The 19,000-nt window shown below is 35.1% G+C and overlaps 2 protein-coding genes across 7 annotated transcripts in view; one reads left to right on the forward strand and one right to left on the reverse strand.

The window, feature by feature from the left end:
* The first annotated feature begins 4,607 nt into the window (after positions 1 to 4,607).
* On the forward strand, positions 4,608 to 13,856 carry LOC137241871 (2-acylglycerol O-acyltransferase 2-A-like). The gene is made up of 7 exons (XM_067769235.1): positions 4,608 to 4,706; positions 5,002 to 5,099; positions 9,430 to 9,561; positions 11,863 to 12,175; positions 12,545 to 12,573; positions 12,639 to 12,814; positions 13,699 to 13,856. The coding sequence occupies exons 1-7, from the start codon at positions 4,608 to 4,610 to the stop codon at positions 13,854 to 13,856; spliced, it is 1,005 nt and encodes a 334-aa protein (XP_067625336.1).
* Positions 13,857 to 14,545: 689 nt separating this feature from the next.
* qtc (quick-to-court) overlaps positions 14,546 to 19,000 on the reverse strand; it is a 112,409-nt gene continuing 107,954 nt past the window's right edge. For all 6 annotated transcript variants that reach the window (XM_067768162.1, XM_067768158.1, XM_067768161.1 and 3 more), the window contains one exon: positions 14,546 to 15,252. In XM_067768162.1, coding sequence (XP_067624263.1) covers positions 15,049 to 15,252 — 204 coding nt within the window. In that variant the 3' untranslated portion in view covers positions 14,546 to 15,048. The remainder of the gene's footprint in view (positions 15,253 to 19,000) is intronic.

The raw sequence follows: 19,000 nt of genomic DNA on the forward strand, positions 1-19,000 counted from the left end.
CTCCCATAACCGGTTTCCGCTTTTTCGAACATTGTTCAGAATAGGAGGAAAGGGAGAAGTGAAAAAACTCACAAGGAATTTTTATTTAGAATACGAGGAATGGGAGAAGGGAGAAAACTCGCACGGAATTTTCGTTTAGAATTGGGCTGATAATAAGCGACGTCACTCGTTACTTTGCGCAATTTGGCGTATTGTTTTTGGTTAGGGTAATCGCAGTTTTTTTTTGGGCGAGATGTGCCTAAATGTCTTCTATACGTGGGGTATTTGTGGTTATTTTTCCGACTGGATTTAATTAATTAATTAATTCTCTTTCCAAAAATGACATTTGCAATAGATGCCTACGCGGCATGGATAAATGCGAGACAATTAAAAATGTCCCTCACAGAAAACAGACATAATTTTTTTTTATTTCCAGCGAGTTACTCGCCACTCGTAGCAGACTGGTGACTTAAGGCTCCATTACTGATACTTAGCATAGACTTGACTTGACTTGGCGTAAACTTGGCAACTTAGCCACGATTATACTCCACTTAGCGCATACAATCTGGCATCATAATCAGGTTTGAAATTTACTTTTAAATAAATGTCAATTTGTTTGACAAAATGTCAAAATGACATGGAAACAAACAAATGGCATCTCAAAATGTAAACGTCACTTGGAACTTACATAGAAAATCAAAATTCAACAGACTTCCAAGTCAAGTTAAGTGTTGCAAAGTTTTGAGTAATCAGTAACATGCACTGTTCATTTAACAGAATTGTAAGTGACAGTTCTCAATTCAAGTCAAGTCTATGCTAAGTATCAGTCACTTATTTATTTACTTATTTATCCTCTTTGACTTCGCTTTGGTCGTTTTGTTATTGTAGCGTAGCGATATGTTATGCTGTTGTTATTGTAGCGATTTCGGTAGTCCTTTGTCGAAGGTAGATCCGATACGTTCCGATAACAGGCACCTTTACAGTACTAGTCCGAACATATCGGAAGCGCTTTAGCAAAATAACAATGAAATGCCTTGCCACTTTCTCCGCTTCGAAGTGACCAAAGCGGTTATGGAAATCCGCTTTTACAGCGAAGGACGTAAGCGAAAAATGAAATTCATAAAACATAAAAGTGCCAGCGTCCAATAACACAGGCCGACAAGAAATTTGACCATAAACCAGACCATACTTTCCTAAAGGTTTTCGATGCGCTGAATTCAAATCTGGACTCAGAATTCTTCTATCACGTCAGGATTTTGAGATATCCTAACCTAAATGTGCAAAAAACACCGTTTTTGCCTATTTTTGAGGTTATATATAAACGACAGATCTTTTTTTTAAAGCACACATAGCATCTTAAAGAAGAAGTCTTTCTATCACGAATGGCGTTGAGTTTGCTCAAATATCTTTTTTTTCGCTAAGATAGAGCAATTTAAAGTTTAAGAATTTGCTACTTTTCCTATAGCTGAAAAACCACTGAATTAACGTAGGTATGATGCAGTAGTAGTAATTTATAAACTTTAAATTGCTCTATCTTAGCGGAAAAAAAAGATATTTGAGCAAACTCAACGCCATTCGTGATAGAAGGATTTCTTCTTTAAGATGCTATGTGTGCTTTAAAAAAAAAAATCTGTCGTTTATATATAACCTCAAAAATAGGCAAAAACTGTGTTTTTTGCACATTTAGGTTAGGATATCTCAAAATCCTGACGTGATAAAGCAATTCTGCGTCCAGATTTGAATTCAGCGCATCGAAAAACTTTAGGAAAGTATGGTTTGGTTTATGGTCAAAAAAATCGGTCTCATTTTGTCGGCCTGTGTAATTTCTTCAAAGTGATGCAACGCGATCAAAGCATTTTTGTTGATCCGCTTTAACTCAATTTCTGCTTCGCTTTACATTCCATAAGCTTTGGATCCATAAGCTTTGGAGGTGATACATTGAACTCAAGTGTAATGCGATGCCATACAACAAAGCGTTTTATGGAAATCCGTCTTTACAGCGGTACAAAAACCAAAGCTCCTATCGTGTAGAAATAAGGTAGCGCTACACTTCCCCGTCGCTCTATCTGATGTTGTTGTTGTTGTTTTTGTAGCGATAAGGACACTCCCCGAAGGCCTTGGGGAGAGTTATCGAGTTGATGGTCCTTTGCCGGATGCAGATCAGCTACGTTCCGGTACCAAGAGGACCATCTCGGGAACGATTTGTTATGACCACATGCAACCTTCTAGGCCATACCGCCCTCCCACCCCTAAGATCCATGAGGAGTTCCCGATCACCAGAGCCACGGCTGTTAATGAAACAGGATTCGCCACGGATAGGTGAGGTTGACAATTGGGTTTGGAGAAGCGATGTATTGCGCTGGCAACCTGATAGGGTTGCAGTACACAAACCCCTTGAATTCGGTATTTTAGTCGCTTCTTACGACAGGCATACCTACCGCGGATATATTCTTATCCCCTAACCCGCTGGGGGTCTGTCTTATGTTCGATATGAATATTGTAATGACTTCAACTCTTGCTTAACGCGAACCAAACCTGGCGTAACTAACATATGTCCTATATGTAATGTGAAACCAATATTTGTATGGTCCAATCCTGTAGAAACTGCCAGTCTCATTGGACTTGCGTTAGAGGATATCCATGGCAAATCAATGACAACTGCAACATCATCTGCATACGCCGTAAGTGTGACGATTCTCTCGCGGAACAGCCTGACCAATCGGTTGATAACCAGTGTCCACAGTAAAGTTGATAAAACCCCGCCCTGCGCTGTACTTCGGTCTCCTTATTTTGTGGACTCATACAGTTCTCATTGCGAAGTTATATTTCTGTCATTTAGCATGCACCTGATCCAACTGGTTAGAGCTGGATGTACTTCAATATTATTAAGAACATGATCGCCTGTTTTAAAACATTTTTGGGAGCCCCGGTAATGTCTAAAAAGACTCCTAAGGCGTACTCTTTATGTATAAAATGTTTTCGATTACTGCGCATACGAGGCTGAGGATGTATACCACATATTTTTGGAGCGATAGGAGTCCCATAGCTACAGATACAGCCGGCATAGCATATTTTTGGGAGATAACTATTTCGAGACATTGGTCGAGCAAAACAGGATCGTGGATGTCATTGTAGACATATTGAGCTAGCTAAGAAAGTTGAAAGACCGTGGCAAATGTGGTAAAACGTGGCTTAGAAACTCGGCATTTCCAACCGCATAGAATCGAAACAAACCGTAATGCGAACATCAAAATAGTGACATTGGTGTGAGGACGCAGTGCCCTATAGGTACTAATTTTATACTTCCATATATACCATGGAGTGATTTATACGTGAAAACTGGTGAAAAAATGAATTATTAAATTTAAAAAAAATAATAAATAAAACAAAAGATCAAACAAAAAAATCAGAACACTGTTAATTACAATAATATGATGAATATACCCGCGAGGTAATTAAGTCAGAGCTTCCCTCCATTAGATTCTTTTCTGCAACTTGGCTGGAGCTTCAATTTTTTGAAGGCTTCGGGAGGCACCTTGCCAAAGCAGATGCCAGTTCTCTGGTCTGCCAAAATTCTGCCCTCAGAACCGCTACGGGCTGTCTACTTATGTCCCCAGAACACCACCTACACAATGAGGCGACAGTACTCTCGTTTCCGTTGAATACCCAGAAACCTTAGCATCCCAACAGACATCTGACTGCTCCCAGGGGCTTGAGGGGTCATCTGCGTAAGCATTATGAGGAAATACGGCACCTGAAAACACAGCCGTATGAAACAAAATAGACAAGCAGGTCCTCGGTGATATCCACAAAAAAGCGTCGGACCTCTATGAAGGGAATTGCCCGGCCAATCCAGTTCTTAAAGAAAATTACCCAGAACTCTCAGAAGAGGAACGCACTCTCCCTAGGGAAACGTGCGTCACTATATCTCAACTTCGATCTGGATACTGTAACAGGTTAAACTCTTACCTATCCAGAATCACCCCCGACATTACAAATGTATGCCCTGCTTGCAATGTGTCCCCACATGACACCAACCATCTCTTCAATTGTAATGTGGAACCAACGCCTCTAACATGCTCCCACTATGGTCCACCCTTGTTGAAACTGCAAGTTTCCTTGGACTACCGATAGAGGACATTGATGACAATTTGTGATTGGTCGCACGTATTGGATGGGGCGAAGAAAACGTAGGCGGCGCACTCTACGAGGTCCAAATATCGGCCCGGGTCATTACGTTATGGTATCCAAATTATGCACCAGCCGTCGAAAATTTGCCCACAACAGCTGACGGTTGTAAATATAAGTTGTAGTCCTTATATTGAGAAATTTTTAATACAACGTAGACTAAACATGTTTTGCTATTGTTTAAATGTGTCATAAACTAGAAATTTTATTTTGTTAAAAAACTGGGAATATTATTTTTTATGTAAATTTTATTGTTATCGTTAATTGAGCGGTAAATAATATTACATAAGTATTATATACATATAAAGCCAATCATAATCTCCCATTCAGTTTTGAATTTGAACTCATACAATTCTGTCTTGTCTCTCTTCCAGCTCGCATAAGCTAATTTTTGAATATAATTATAGGTGGTGTTTTACAAAAAAAAAAGGATTATAATTATGTTTAAGCAATTTTATATGATTTTTGTGTCGCTTTCATATTTCTTATTATTTTTCTTTTCGCCATATTTTTTCTATTGGTTTATTGTAAAAGGAATTGTGAGTATTGTTGAAAAAATAAGAAATCAATTAAATATATGTGACCCGGTCTATGAAAAAGTGGCTTATGACTCAAAAAAAAAAAAAAAAACAGCTGTTAACAGCTGTTTCTCGCAATTTATTTTTTGAGTCATAAGCCACCTTTTCATAGAAAAAAAAAAAACAGCTGTTAACAGCTGTTTCTCGCAATTTATTTTTTGAGTCATAAGCCACCTTTTCATAGACCGGTAAAAGATAATGTTATAAATAAATATTATTTATAATATCATCTTTTATTATTTTTTTCTTTTGTTAGATTTACGGTGGTTTAATGATGAAAACTTTACTAATCGCTTATGTTATTTATCTGTTGGTGGACTACTTCGTATACCATAGTACTTGGGATGGCAACGGGTAAGATTGTTCGCCTGTTACAAAACAATATTTTTAAATATACGGATAGAGATTTAACGTGCAATGCAACAACAATGTGATATCTATCCGTATCTGGTTCACGTTTCATTGGAACACGGGGAGTATCTTCAGCTGAGTAGTGTAATGCTGCATTTACACTGCACCAAAAGTGACGCACATTTTTAACATATCCCTACTAAAAGAAACCCCACAAGAGCATAATGGTACTAAGTGCTTAAACCCCACTGGAAGGTTTGGTTGAACCGACCGGTCAATAAAGACCTCACACAGACTGAATGTGTACAAAGTGTTACAAGAATTTGTTACGCAAGAACCCTAATGAGGTATCAGGACTTATGCTAAGGAATAACTGTATCCTCTTGGCAAATACTAGACCTTTTTTAAGACGTACCCTAATTGCCGCCTCCAGATCTGGCAACTCTGCCGCCTTTAGTAGTTAGAGATTTGACCTGCCGAGCACAGGACACGAACACAAAACGTTCTTAGCCGTTGCTTCCTGCAGTTCGCCTTCTTAAAAGCATGTGACGCCAATGTCCACTTAATAAGCACATCGTGAGCCATAAGTTTACTATAAATATGTATTTCTTCAGCGACCTATTAATTCCTATAGAACATAATTTATAACAAGTAAGGAAGGTTAAGTTCGGGTGTAACCGAACATTACATACTCAGTTGAGAGCTATGGTGACAACATAAGGGAAAATAACCATGTAGGAAAATGAACCGAGGGAAACCCTGTAATGTTTTTGTATGACATGCGTATCAAATGAAAGGCATTAAAGAGTATTTTATGAGGGAGTGGGCCATAGTTCTATAGGTGGACGCCATTTAGGGATATAGCCATAGAGGTGGATCAGGGTTGACTCTAGAATGCGTTTGTACGATATGGGTATCAAATGAAAGGTGTTAATGAGTATTTTAAAAGGGAGTAATCCTTAGTTCCATAGGTGGACGCCGTTTCGAGATATCGCCATAAAGGTGGACCAGATGTGACCCCAGAATTTGTTTGTACAATGTGGGCATCAAACGAAAGGTGTTAATGAGTATTTTAAAAGGGAGTGGGCCTTAGTTCTATAGGTGGACGCCGTTTCGAAATATCGCCACAAAAGTGCACCAGGGGTGACTCTAGAATGTGTTTGTACGATATGGGTATCAAATGAAACGTGTTAATGAGTATTTTAAAAAGGAGTAATCCTTAGTTCCATAGGTGGACGCCGTTTCGAGATATCGCCATAAAGGTGGACCAGGGGTGACCCTAGAATTTGTTTGTACAATATGGGCATCAAACGAATGGTGCTAATGAGTATTTTAAAAGGGAGTGGGCCTTAGTTCTATAGGTGGATGCCGTTTCGAAATATCGCCATAAAAGTGGACCAGGGGTGACTCTAGAATGCGTTTGTACGATATGGGTATCAAATTAAAGGTATTAATGAGGGTTTTAAAAGGGAGTGGTGGTTGTTGTATAGGTGGTCGCCTTTTCGAGATATCGCCATAAAGGTGGACCAGGGGTGACTCTAGAATGCGTTTGTACGATATGGGTATCAAATGAAAGGTGATATGAGTATTCTAAAAGGGAGTAATCCTTAGTTCCATAGGCGGACGCCGTTTCGAGATATCGCCATAAAGGTGGACCAGGGGTGACCCTAGAATTTGTTTGTACAATAAGGGCATCAAACGAATGGTGTTAATTAGTATTTTAAAAGGGAGTGGGCCTTAGTTCTTTAGGTGGATGCCGTTTCGAAATATCGCCATAAAAGTGGACCAGGGGTGACTCTAGAATGTGTTTGTACGATATGGGTATCAAATTAAAGGTATTAATGAGGGTTTTAAAAGGGAGTGGTGGTTGCTGTATATGTGGTCGCCTTTTCGAGATATCGCCATAAAGGTGGACCAGGGGTGACTCTAGAATGCGTTTGTACGATATGGGTATCAAATGAAAGGTGTTAATGAGTATTTTAAAAGGGAGTAATCCTTAGTTCCATAGGTGGACGCCGTTTCCAGATATCGCCATAAAGGTGGACCAGGGGTGATCCTAGAATTTGTTTGTACAATATGGGTATCAAAAGAAAGGTGTTAATGAGTATTTTAAAAGGGAGTAATCCTTAGTTCCATAGGTGGACGCCGTTTTGAGATATCGCCATAAAGGTGGACCAGGGGTGACCCTAGAATTTGTTTGTACAATATGGGCATCAAACGAAAGGTGTTAATGAGTATTTTAAAAGGGAGTGGGCCTTAGTTCTATAGGTGGACGCCGTTTCGAAATATCGCCACAAAGGTGGACCAGAGGTGACTCTAGAATGTGTTTGTACGATATGGGTATCAAATTAAAGGTATTAATGAGGGTTTTAAAAGGGAGTGGTGGTTGTTGTATAGGTGGTCGCATTTTCGAGATATTGCCTTAAAGGTGGACCAGGGGTGACTCTAGAATGAGTTTGTACGATATGGGTATCAAATTAAAGGTATTAATGAGAGTTTTAAAAGGGAGTGGTGGTAGTTGTATATGTGAAGGCGTTTTCCAGATATCGACCAAAATGTGGACCAGGGTGACCCAGAATATTATCTGTTGGATACCGCTAATTTATTTATATATTTAATACCTGCCAAGATTTTAAAAGTTTTTTCTTTCGCCCTGCAGATATTAATATGGTAGGTGTCACAACCATTTTATAAAGTTTTTTCTAAAGTTATATTTCGCGTCAATAAAACAATCCAATTACCTTACCATGTTTCATCCCTTTTTTCGTATTTGGTATAGAATTATGGTATATTTTTCATTTTTCGTAATTTTCGATATCGAAAAAGTGGGCGTGGTCATAGTCGGATTTCGTTCATTTTTTATACCAAGATAAAGTGAGTTCAAGTAAGCACGTGAACTAAGTTCATTAAAGATATGCCGATTTTTGCTCAAGTTATCGTGTTAACGGCCATGCGGAAGGGCAGACGGACGACTGTGTATAAAAACTGAGCGTGGCATCAACCGATTCCGCCCATTTTCACAGAAAACAGTTATCGTCATAAAATCTATGCCCCTACCAAATTTCAAAAGGATTGGTTAATTTTTGTTCGACTTATGGCGTTAAAAGTATCCTAGAAAAATTAAATGAAAAAGGGCGGAGCCACTCCCATTTTGAAATTTTCTTTTATTTTTGTATTTTGTTGCACCACATCATTACTGGAGTTGAATGTTGACATAATTTACTTATATACTGTAAAGATATTAAATTTTTTGTTAAAATTTTACTTAAAAAAAATTTTTTTTTAAAAGTGGGTGTGGTCCTTCTCCGATTTTGCTAATTTTAATTAAGCGTACATATAGTAATAGGAGTAATGCTCCTGCCAAATTTCATCATGATATCTTCAACGACTGCCAAATTACAGCTTGCAAAAGCTTTAAATTACCTTCTTTTAAAAGTGGGCGGTGCCACGCCCATTGTCCAAAATTTTACTAATTTTCTATTCGGCGTCATAAGTTCAACTCATCTACCAAGTTTCGTCACTTTATCGCCCTTTTTCGGTTTTTCGAAATTTTCGATATCGAAAAAGTGGGCGTGGTTATAGTCCGATATCGTCCATTTTAAATAGAAATCTGAGATGAGTGCTCAGGAACCTACATACCAAATTTCATCAAGATACCTCAAAATTTACTCAAGTTATCGTGTTAACGGACGGACGGACGGACGGACATGGCTCAATCAAATTTTTTTTCGATCCTGATTATTTTGATATATCTATCTCGATTCCTTTATATATGTACAACCAACCGTTATCCAATCAAACTTAATATACTCTGTGAGCTCTTCTCAACTGAGTATAAAAACTGGCTCGAGGTCAGGTTTATTAAAAAACGCAGTTTTTTTTTTTTTTATAAATTATGTTCTTTAAGTTTTCTGTTTTCAGAGATATGATCCTCTTTTGTGAGTCTAATATCTTAGGACTTGCACATGATCTTAGAAATTTTGCAGCGTCCACCACTTTAGTAGCATAAGATTTGGCGGTTCGAAAACGATCTATCGATGCATAGATGTGTTTCAAAAATTTCCTTTCTAAGATTTTGGTTAGAGACCCTCAGAATTAATTTAAAAAATGCCCCATCTCAACACAAATTTATCAATCGATATAAGACGTTCGTTAATCTAACTCTGAGATGGTTGGTTTTTGAGTTTAAGCCTAAGATAAGCAGCTCTTCAAAAATGCGTTTCTGAATCGGCAACAGAGATAGGGTGATCTTCTACTTCGTCGACGATATTCTCAATAATTTTCAAGCGTTGTTTAAAAAAACTATCTAATGATCTTCTTCGTTTTTCAACAGGTCAATTATCTTACGTTCCAGATATTTCGTCGGTATTATCCGCGATTATTTTCCAGTTGAAATACGAAAGACTGCTGAGCTGGCACCAAATCGAAATTATGTGCTGGCACATTTTCCACATGGAATACTTACGTGAGTGCTAAAAAAAAGTATTAATTTGATGTCGTAGAACTCTTGGTAATGGGGTAATGGGCTATTCGTATAATCGATCAGTCAATTAGTGAAAGTTGTTTAAGCGCCAAATACACGACACGAACATTTCCGCGAACATTCCGCAATCTTGTTCGCAGCTTTGGCCATACACCATATGAACTTTTGGCCGAACATTAGTTCTCTTTCAGACAGCGATGAATACGGACAACAATTGTGCTGCAGCAATATTGCTCGCTGTGGCAATTAAGCGTAAAAAAAAGAGAAGATTTATACATTTCAATAAATTCACTCAGAATTTTTTTATTGTCCATTTTACTTTTCCTCGCACGTCTGTTCCATTCAGAAATTACTACGATTATGAGCTATTTCGCCATACATGCACGAACAGTTCGCGCAAATGTTCGCCAAAAATTAAAGTATTTTGATGTTTGGCGAACATTTGCGCGAACTGGCAAACACCACCATACACGACAGAAAAGGTCGCAGAAACATGACATAATGGGAATGTTCGCGGAAATTTTCGTGTCATGTATTTGGCGCTTTAGTAAAATATTACAGTTTTTTTTTTTGTTTTTTGTAAATTATCGATTAGTTCTGCGATTGGTAAAGATGTTGTAAAGTTATTGTATGTCATCTGCAACTCACATATTTTGCACTTTTCTTCTTTGGCATTCTCTGAGCTAGAAAAGATATTGCAGACCCATCTACGTTTTAGGAAACTCATTTTGCAGGAAAAATTTCAATCATATCAATTTTTATTACAAAAGCAATTAATTTATGAAACAGAAGGGTTCGAAAAATTATAGTGAAAATCGAATACCAGCTAGACGAAAGGAGTTTAAAAATATTTTTCCATAAGCTTCAAATGAAGGGCTGTTGTACTTTTGCAACTTTTTTTTCGACCCAGAGTTATGTACCAACAATCACATTATTTGTACTTCCTTTATATTAGGTCGGTTGAATGTTTGTCCGCTTTTCATACAAATCTTGCAATCGATTTTTAAGTATCTTCTCTTTGAGCTACAAACGTGAAACTTTACACATATGTATGTTAGAACACCGTGACAATGCAACAAAAGGAAAAAAACCGTTAGGTGGCGCACGGATCGAAATATTTAGATAAGAATTTGAAAATTTTCTAACCAGCTTTTAAGTAACTTCTCGATGAGCTAGAGACTTGAAATTTCAAACTTAATTCAGAGGCCGATAACAGCCGATGACACAATACAAAAAGATTCGCTAGGGGGCGCACGGGATGAGGTATTTAAAAAAATCGTACGAAGCGGAGGGAATTTTGGGATTGAGTTTTATGTAAGTTCTCATTGAGCTACAACTTTAAAACTTCACAGATAGGATAAGACGCCGAGAAAATTTAAGAAAAGGAGAAAAAATTCCGTTAGGTGGCGCACGGATCGAAATATTTAGATAAGAATTTGGAAATTTGGTGTTTTGAGATCGCTTTTAAAGTAACCTCTCATTGAGCTACAAAGAGACAGGTTAAGGCACCATGACAAAGGAACAAACAAAAAATTCCGTTAGGTGGCGCACAGATCGAAAAAATTAGATAATAATTTGGAAATTTCAAACCGGGTTTTAAGTAACGTCTCGATGAGCTAGAGGCTAAATATTTAGAGCTTAATCCAGAGGTCGATGACAGCCGATGACACAATACAAAAAGTTTCGCTAGGGGCACACGGACTGCGATATTTAGAAAAATCAAACGGAATGGAGGGAATTTTGGGATTGATTTTTATGTAAGTTCTCATTGAGCTACAAGCGCAAAACTTAACAGATAGGTTAAGACACCGAGAAAATGTAAGAAAAGGAGAAAATAAAAATAAAATTTAAAAATTTTAAGCACTTCGTTTATATAAATGGACAAAAATCAACGAAGAATGTCTCCTTATATAAAGACATATTTTTGCTAAATTTTGATTTTTAAATTTTGATATAGAAATTGCAAAAATATTTATGAGAAGTAAAAATATAAAGGTGGAGCGCAATTGATTGACTAATAATATCTCCTTTCCTTCCAGCTTTCCAATCCAAGTATTGTGCGCCCCACTTTTATATTTTTACGTCTCATAAATATTTTAGCAAATTCAATGTCAAAATTTAAAAATCAAAGTTTAGCAAGAATGTGTCTTTATATAAGGAGACATTTTTCGCTGATTTTTGTCCATTTATATAAAGGAAGTGCTTAAAATTTTTTTTTTATTTTTATTATTAAAATAAATCTATTTTAACTGCTGATAACTTAAAATCTCGACTAACTTTCAGACTCGCCTTATCAATAAATTTGCTGTTTGATCTAAATCCATACCTACGCCTATTTCCCGGAATTGGTCCAAAGGTCGCCACTTTAAATGTAAATTTTTGTACACCAATTTTACGTGAACTTTTACGAATTTTTGGCTACGTGCCGTCATCTAAACAGGCTTTGCTTCATTATCTCAACAAATCAAATAATCCAAAACATCCAGACAATTCAGATGGTTTAACATCATATATGATAGCCATTTCTGTAGGTGGTGTACAAGAAGCGGTACAAACTAAAACTGGACAATATACGATTGTATTGAAAGAGCGTAAAGCCCCCATTACTGATACTTAGCACAGACTTGACTTGACTTGGCGTAAACTTGGCAACTTAGCCACGATTATACTCCACTTGGCACATACAATCTGGCATCATAATCAGCGTTGAAATTTATTTTTAAATAAATGTCAATTTGTATGACAAAATGTCAAAATGAAATTGAAACAAACAAATGGCATCTCAAAATGTAAACGTCACTTAGAACTTACATAGAAAATCAAAATTCAACAGACTTCTAAGTCAAGTTAAGTGTTGCCAAGTTTTGAGTAATCAGTAACATGCAATGTTCATTTAACAGAACTGTAAGTGACAGTTCCGAAGTCAAGTCAAGTCTATGCTAAGTATCAGTAATGGAGCCTTAAGGGTTTCGTTAAATTAGCCATACAAATGGGGTAATTGAGATGAGAAAGAAGGGTGGTATTTTGAATAATATTGATTATTAATATATGTATTGCAGTTCATCAATAGTGACATCTTTTGGATTTGGTGAAGTCGATATTTATACACTTTTAGATAAAACATGGTTACGCCCACTACAAGGTTTATATAAAAAAATGTTTCGCTATGCTCCACTGCTATTTGTGGGACGTGGTGGTACGATATTGCCATATAAAAAGAAATTAGCGCTTGTGGGTAAGTTCAGATTTAAAATAATTTAGTTACCCTAAAGGGGAATAGTCAATCAAACCCGAAACCAATACCTAATTGATTCCGAAATGGTACACTGAAGATCATAAAATTAATCCCGAAATCAGCTCAGAAGCTATGCCGAAATGAGGCGGATGTATTCTCGAACCGATCCTGATATTATCCAAAATCATCTTAAATTGATACAGTGATAGTACCGAAATGGCCAGATAAAAATTCCGAAATTATTTTTAAATCGTTTCAAAATATTCCAGAACACAATCCGGAAATTCTTTCGAAAAATTCTCAAAATTATAAAATAAACTAGCATAGTCTCAAAATTATTTCGAAAAAAGCTCCGAAAAGTTAAAGAAACAGCATCGAAAGTATGTCCAAATAGATCTGCCGAAAAAATTAGGAATTCTGTAGGAAAACTTAAAAGGACCGCGACTCAAATTGGAAGAGAAGCTCGGCCTAAATCCCTCGGAAAACATATCCCGACTTATATGTATTTATTTATTTTATATCCGATGTAATACTTAACAAAATCCCGAAATTGTGTCGAAATTATCCCAAAGCAGTCTAGAACTAGAACTATTTCAAGACCTTAAATGCTCCCGAAATAGCCCCACTTTTTCAAAATTGTTTAGATCTCCATCTACATACATATTTACTTATATACAATATATCAATGGTCTAAGTCAAATAGAGGGGAGACGGTGATACTGCACTATTGCTTAGAACTTCATCGCTGTTAGTTACAGCGATTAGACACAGTACAAGAATAAAATTGCTCTCATGAGAGCGAGACCCTACCACCTATTTTTTCAAATAATAGTTTCATCTATAGATATGTATACAACAATATATTTAAAATCTTATATCCATAGTTGGAAGCCCAACTAATGTGAAAAGGACTACAAATCCCGATCCAGCATACGTCGATGAGATACACGCGCAAGTTGTGGAGGCTGTTTATAAGTTATTTGAAACTTACAAGAGTGAATATCTTGAAAATAGCAATGATATTCAGTTGGTTGTAAATTGAAACGATATTTTCGAAATTTTATTTCGGAAAATCAGATAGAAAAAGTTTTCCAAGAAAATATTTCAAAAAAGCAAAATAATATCTTTTTTGAGTTTAAGGAATATGTACATACTTATCTGAAATTACTTTTATTTTAATACTTTTTCAAAACATAAAAAATAAAATTTGATTTTTGCAGTTAAAAACTAAAAGCGAAAAATTTCATAATTTAATATTTTTTAAGATGAAATAAAATTTGCATTAAATTTTTTATTATTGAAAAAATAAAACAATTTCAATTTAGTATTTATTTTTAAAAAAATTAAAATATAATTTAACTGTTGCTTTTCTTTACTTAAATTGTTTCAGTAACAAATAAAGTTTATTTTTACTTTGCAACTTTTTCTGTCTGAAAATAAAAAAAAATAAGAATTTAAACTAAAACATAGTTTAAATTTGAATTTAATTTCTGTTCTTTAATTCAATTTGATATTTAATAAAAAAAGTAGCTTCTGATTTTATACAAAGCAAATTTTAAATTCTTTTAATTTATAAGTTTATTATGTAAACAACTGCCCATTTCCAAATTTTGTATCACCAATTTATACTAAAACTACATTTTTGTAATAAAACATTTTTTATTTCTTTTTCAACATAATTTCAACAGAACGCCAATATAATTTCAAAATTTTCATTTAATACCACATAAATGAAATTGAGATTTGCGATTTATTTTAATAAATTAACATTTACAATTTACATAACATATTTTTTTTTATATATGTAATATAAACCCCAATAAATATTGTAACAAACTAAACTAAAAAAAATATATTGTAAACAAAAACTTTACGAAATTTATTTTAACAAATTAAAATAAAATGAAAGTTTTTAAATTCGCGTGTCGCAATATGTATTACCGTTTTAATTTCGCTTAACCCCAACCCAAATTACAGCTACATAGATGCCTACGTATTGTGTTAAATATAATTTATATATTGTATGTATGTATATTTAAATTAGTTTAATCTAAAAATATTTCCATTTCAAAAATAGTTAGCATTTCTAATTTTAAAAAATGGTTTGTCAACTAAGTGTCCAAAGGACTATGCCAAATCAATTTTTTTAACTACATAATTTTATAATTTCGTTTAAGCCAACTATTAATTTTTTTTTTAAACTTTTTTCTTTTTAGTATTTAAATTGGCCATATTTACTTAGCCAGACGCGCTTTATTGATATTTTGTTTTTCTGTATCAGTGAACTCCAATATACTTTCGATGGCCTGCAAATGACCTTGCGAATTCTCCTTGTCGGTTAAAAAGTAGTAGATGGCGCTCTTGAGGAACTGCAATGTCACCTCCGGATCGACGTGAGTGCGATTCTTTTGCGCCTCCAGCAGTCGCCGATAAATGGTCTGTGCATGCGAAATTTAAATGATGGAATATATATTTACATATTACAAAAAAAAAAAAAATGTACTTAATAATAAAAAAAAAAATAAAAAAATCATTTTAGGAAAAAATTTTTGGAAAAAATTTATAAAAACAATGAAAAAAAAATCAATTTTCATGTGTAAAAAACTATTTACAGTAAAAAATTAAATATATGTTAGTGCGAATTTGTTAACCAGTTGAACATAATAAAAAAATGCTGCCTGCTAAATACTTATTTTTTATACCAGGGGTGGGCAAGCGTCGTTCTTTCATACAAAGAAGACTCCGTAAAATCGCTGGTTCCTTATTTGAATAAATAATTATTGCCTACATTTATCCCGCTGTGTTGGTCCTATGAGGAGACAGTGTGTGTAATGAGTGTACTTCTTTGTTAAGGCCATGACGGAACAAGTAACAAGTGACTGCCAGAAATCAGCTGATTGGTTGCTGTTGCTGTTGTACCGATTAATACTTTTTTAATACGATTTGACATTCAACTTCCGGTGCAATACGATTTTGACATTAGTCCATTGATTTACAAAACCAAAGCACACGGAACTTTAATTTCCGTTTGTAGCACAAATCACACAAGAAAATATTGCGCATTGCGCATGTAAACATTAGATCAGCAGTTTTTTATGACGTATGAAATGACTCTTTTCCTATGGCTCTTTTTTTCTCGCTCTTATTTTTATTCGCTCAAGAGTCAACTATGATGTAGATTCGCAGAAGGAAGCAATTTTGAACTCGTGAATGCGCAATCTAGGTAGGTGATTTTTGCGTTTGTAGGTAAGCCACTGTGTTGCCACCTTCTATGGTTCCGCCATGGTTAATGCAGAGCGGATTCAGTCGATCAGCAGGCATCTTTAGGTTGCCGGACTGCTTATATACAGTTATTGCGTTGCCAGTCTGATTTCAGATTTAAAGCAACGTCGTTTTTTTATTTTTTTTTTTTGTTCTAATTTATTTTACAACTTCTTTATTATCGCGGGTTCTTTATTATCTTTATACAAAAATCCATAATTCCGCCTACATTCCAACATTTTGTATGTGATGAAAAGGCACAACAAATCAAAGTAGTGCTGCAATTAGGTAGGCAGAATGCATTGTTTCCTTATAATGGCGGAAGGTTTTGGGAAGTTTTATCGATACCGATGATCTTTTACGGGATATCTATCCACTACGTTCCGGAAAATATCCATTAATGTACTAGACCGAATATTTTGGGAACGATTTGATATGATAATGTCGACCGTTTTGGGTAATCCAATCCCCTCATTCCGTAAGGAACTTCAGGTCGGAAAAACCTCGCTTGTTAAATAAACAGGATTCGCCACGGGTAAGTAAAGTACAAAATGAGTTGGAATAGCTATAAATTCCGTTGGCATCGCCTTCAAATAATTGCGCTACACAATACCTTGATCACCACTCATAACGAGTCACACTTCTTCCAGTTCTGTATAGTTTCTAGAAACATGTGACCAGCATACAATGTTTAGCCATTTTTGTGTTGAGTATAATATATTCATATCATTTGCAATACTCAACGGGCACTGGACAATTGGAGTTTATGCGGCACGGACATGATCGGACCACAATACCTCATTCAATCAACAAATTCTTCGGAGGCGATTTAACTCGTCTTATAGCTTAATAAATCAGTATTTCAGAGTCCTGATAAAATGTAATCCAGATAATTTTTAGAAATCCCAGGATCATTCCGGGATTGTTTGTGAATAATTTTTGTATAATTTCAGGACTAATTTGTTTTTATCGCCGGATCATATAGGGTCTATTTTTTCTGGATCATTTCAGAACCATTTCGAGACGGTTTTAGGAATCGGGACTATATTATTTAAAGTAAATTCAGTATGGTTTTCGGAAAATATCGGGACATGTCCGTACTTTTTCCGAATCATTTTTTTTTTTTATTTATTGGTAAAATTCGAGATTTTTTTAGGACTATTTCGGCATTATTTCAGTTCTACTTGGGATCATTCAGTTATTATGCCAATTTTAGACAGAGACTTAATGAAACAATTAGTAAAGTTTTCTACATTAAAGACTTTATTGAAATCAAGCAATACAAAATACAAATTTCTAATTAACTCATTATTGCTTTATTCAATGCCTTATGGGTCAAAAATCTAGTACATTTTGTTTGATGGATCGGATTTCGTTGTCAATGTAAGAAATGACCATCGAATATAAATTATTCTCGCGTCATATTTTTTAGAGCTCCTGACAGGTGTTCGCTTAATGAAGCAAGTGGCCCTGTGTGAAATGGAAAATTTAATTATCTCATTAATTTTGATACAACTTTTAGGAGGACTTCGAGATAAGATTGAAGATCATCTCGGGATTATTTTAAGGTGTGTGTGACTATTTCGACATCGTCGGGATTACTTAAGAATCGATTTATATTTCGGGACTGTTTTGATATTATGCCTACATCAAAACGGAACTCCTTTTGGAATATTTAGCGAATATTTTTTTTTTAAGTTATCAATTTACGACTATTTCGAGATTGTTTTGGTACCATTTCGCGATCGTTTGAACCCGTTTCTTTTCTACGAAACCACGGGTAGATGATTGTACCTTAATGGTGCTTGTTACCAGAAGGTGCCATACATGTTTGAATTTACAATCGTCACCTGGCGCTTAGCCCAACGCGTGCCCACCCCTGGCATAGTTATGTTTGTATGAGTAATATTGGCTTGAATTAATATTTTTTGTATAATTAATGACTGATTATATAATTAAAGAGACATTTAGATGTAAAATGTAGACATTTGTTACTAAATAAATATTACATGGATATAAATTTAGTTAATAAATGATTGATGATGGATTTTGGGAAACTTGTTTGTTTTATGTGAATGACATGCTAAATATTATTTTCGTTAGATATGTTTTTTTAACAATATTTCAAATATAAAATACACTAAATGCAATTAAATCTGTGTGACTATTTAACGCCTAATTCTTTCCAGAAATAGAAATCTTCATATATGTAGTAAATTACGTACCTTGCGCCATTTTTTACTTTTTCTCAAATATATAATAAATGTAGAGTATATTATAAAAATACGAGTATTTACATTTTAAATAAATTTTTAATTCAACTTAAATATATGGAACTTTGTTGTTTACAAAGAAATTAATTGCTTATATAATAAATATGTAAACACCGCCAAAATATTCAAGCAACCCACTGTAAGCGACTATCAAAATTTTTGAATTAATCCAAATGCCATCACCGATTGTAGCCTGCTAGTTTAATGGGTTGAGTTCATTAATTTTAATTTTATTTATTTTTGTGATATGATTTGCTTTGACTGTAAAATGATGATGGCTAAGCTAGAATGTACAGAAACGTCTGCATAATAGGACTATTCTATCTTGCGGCGTCTGCCAAAAATAGTTGCGAGTACATTAATTAGTTTGAGCACTTTGAAGCTCATTAAGACAAAGAAATCCAGTGCCAATTAATGAGTTTGTTTTAATTTTTTTGCAGAGATGCAAAGAAAGTTTTGCGAAGTTTTTTTTTAGTACGGCCTCCACTGTAAAGCTTTCTGCGCCTTAAACTTTACTATAGCATAACAGCACAACAGACACAGGTCAGCTGGACAACAACAAGCAAACATCAGATGACAAGTAACAGCATTTCACCCAAGTGAAATTAAGTGCCATAGATGAATGGATTTGCAACTCTTTGTTTCGAGAGAG

The sequence above is a fragment of the Eurosta solidaginis genome, chromosome 2 (genome assembly GCF_040869045.1).
Source record: "Eurosta solidaginis isolate ZX-2024a chromosome 2, ASM4086904v1, whole genome shotgun sequence".
NCBI classification, from domain to species: Eukaryota; Metazoa; Arthropoda; class Insecta; order Diptera; family Tephritidae; genus Eurosta; species Eurosta solidaginis.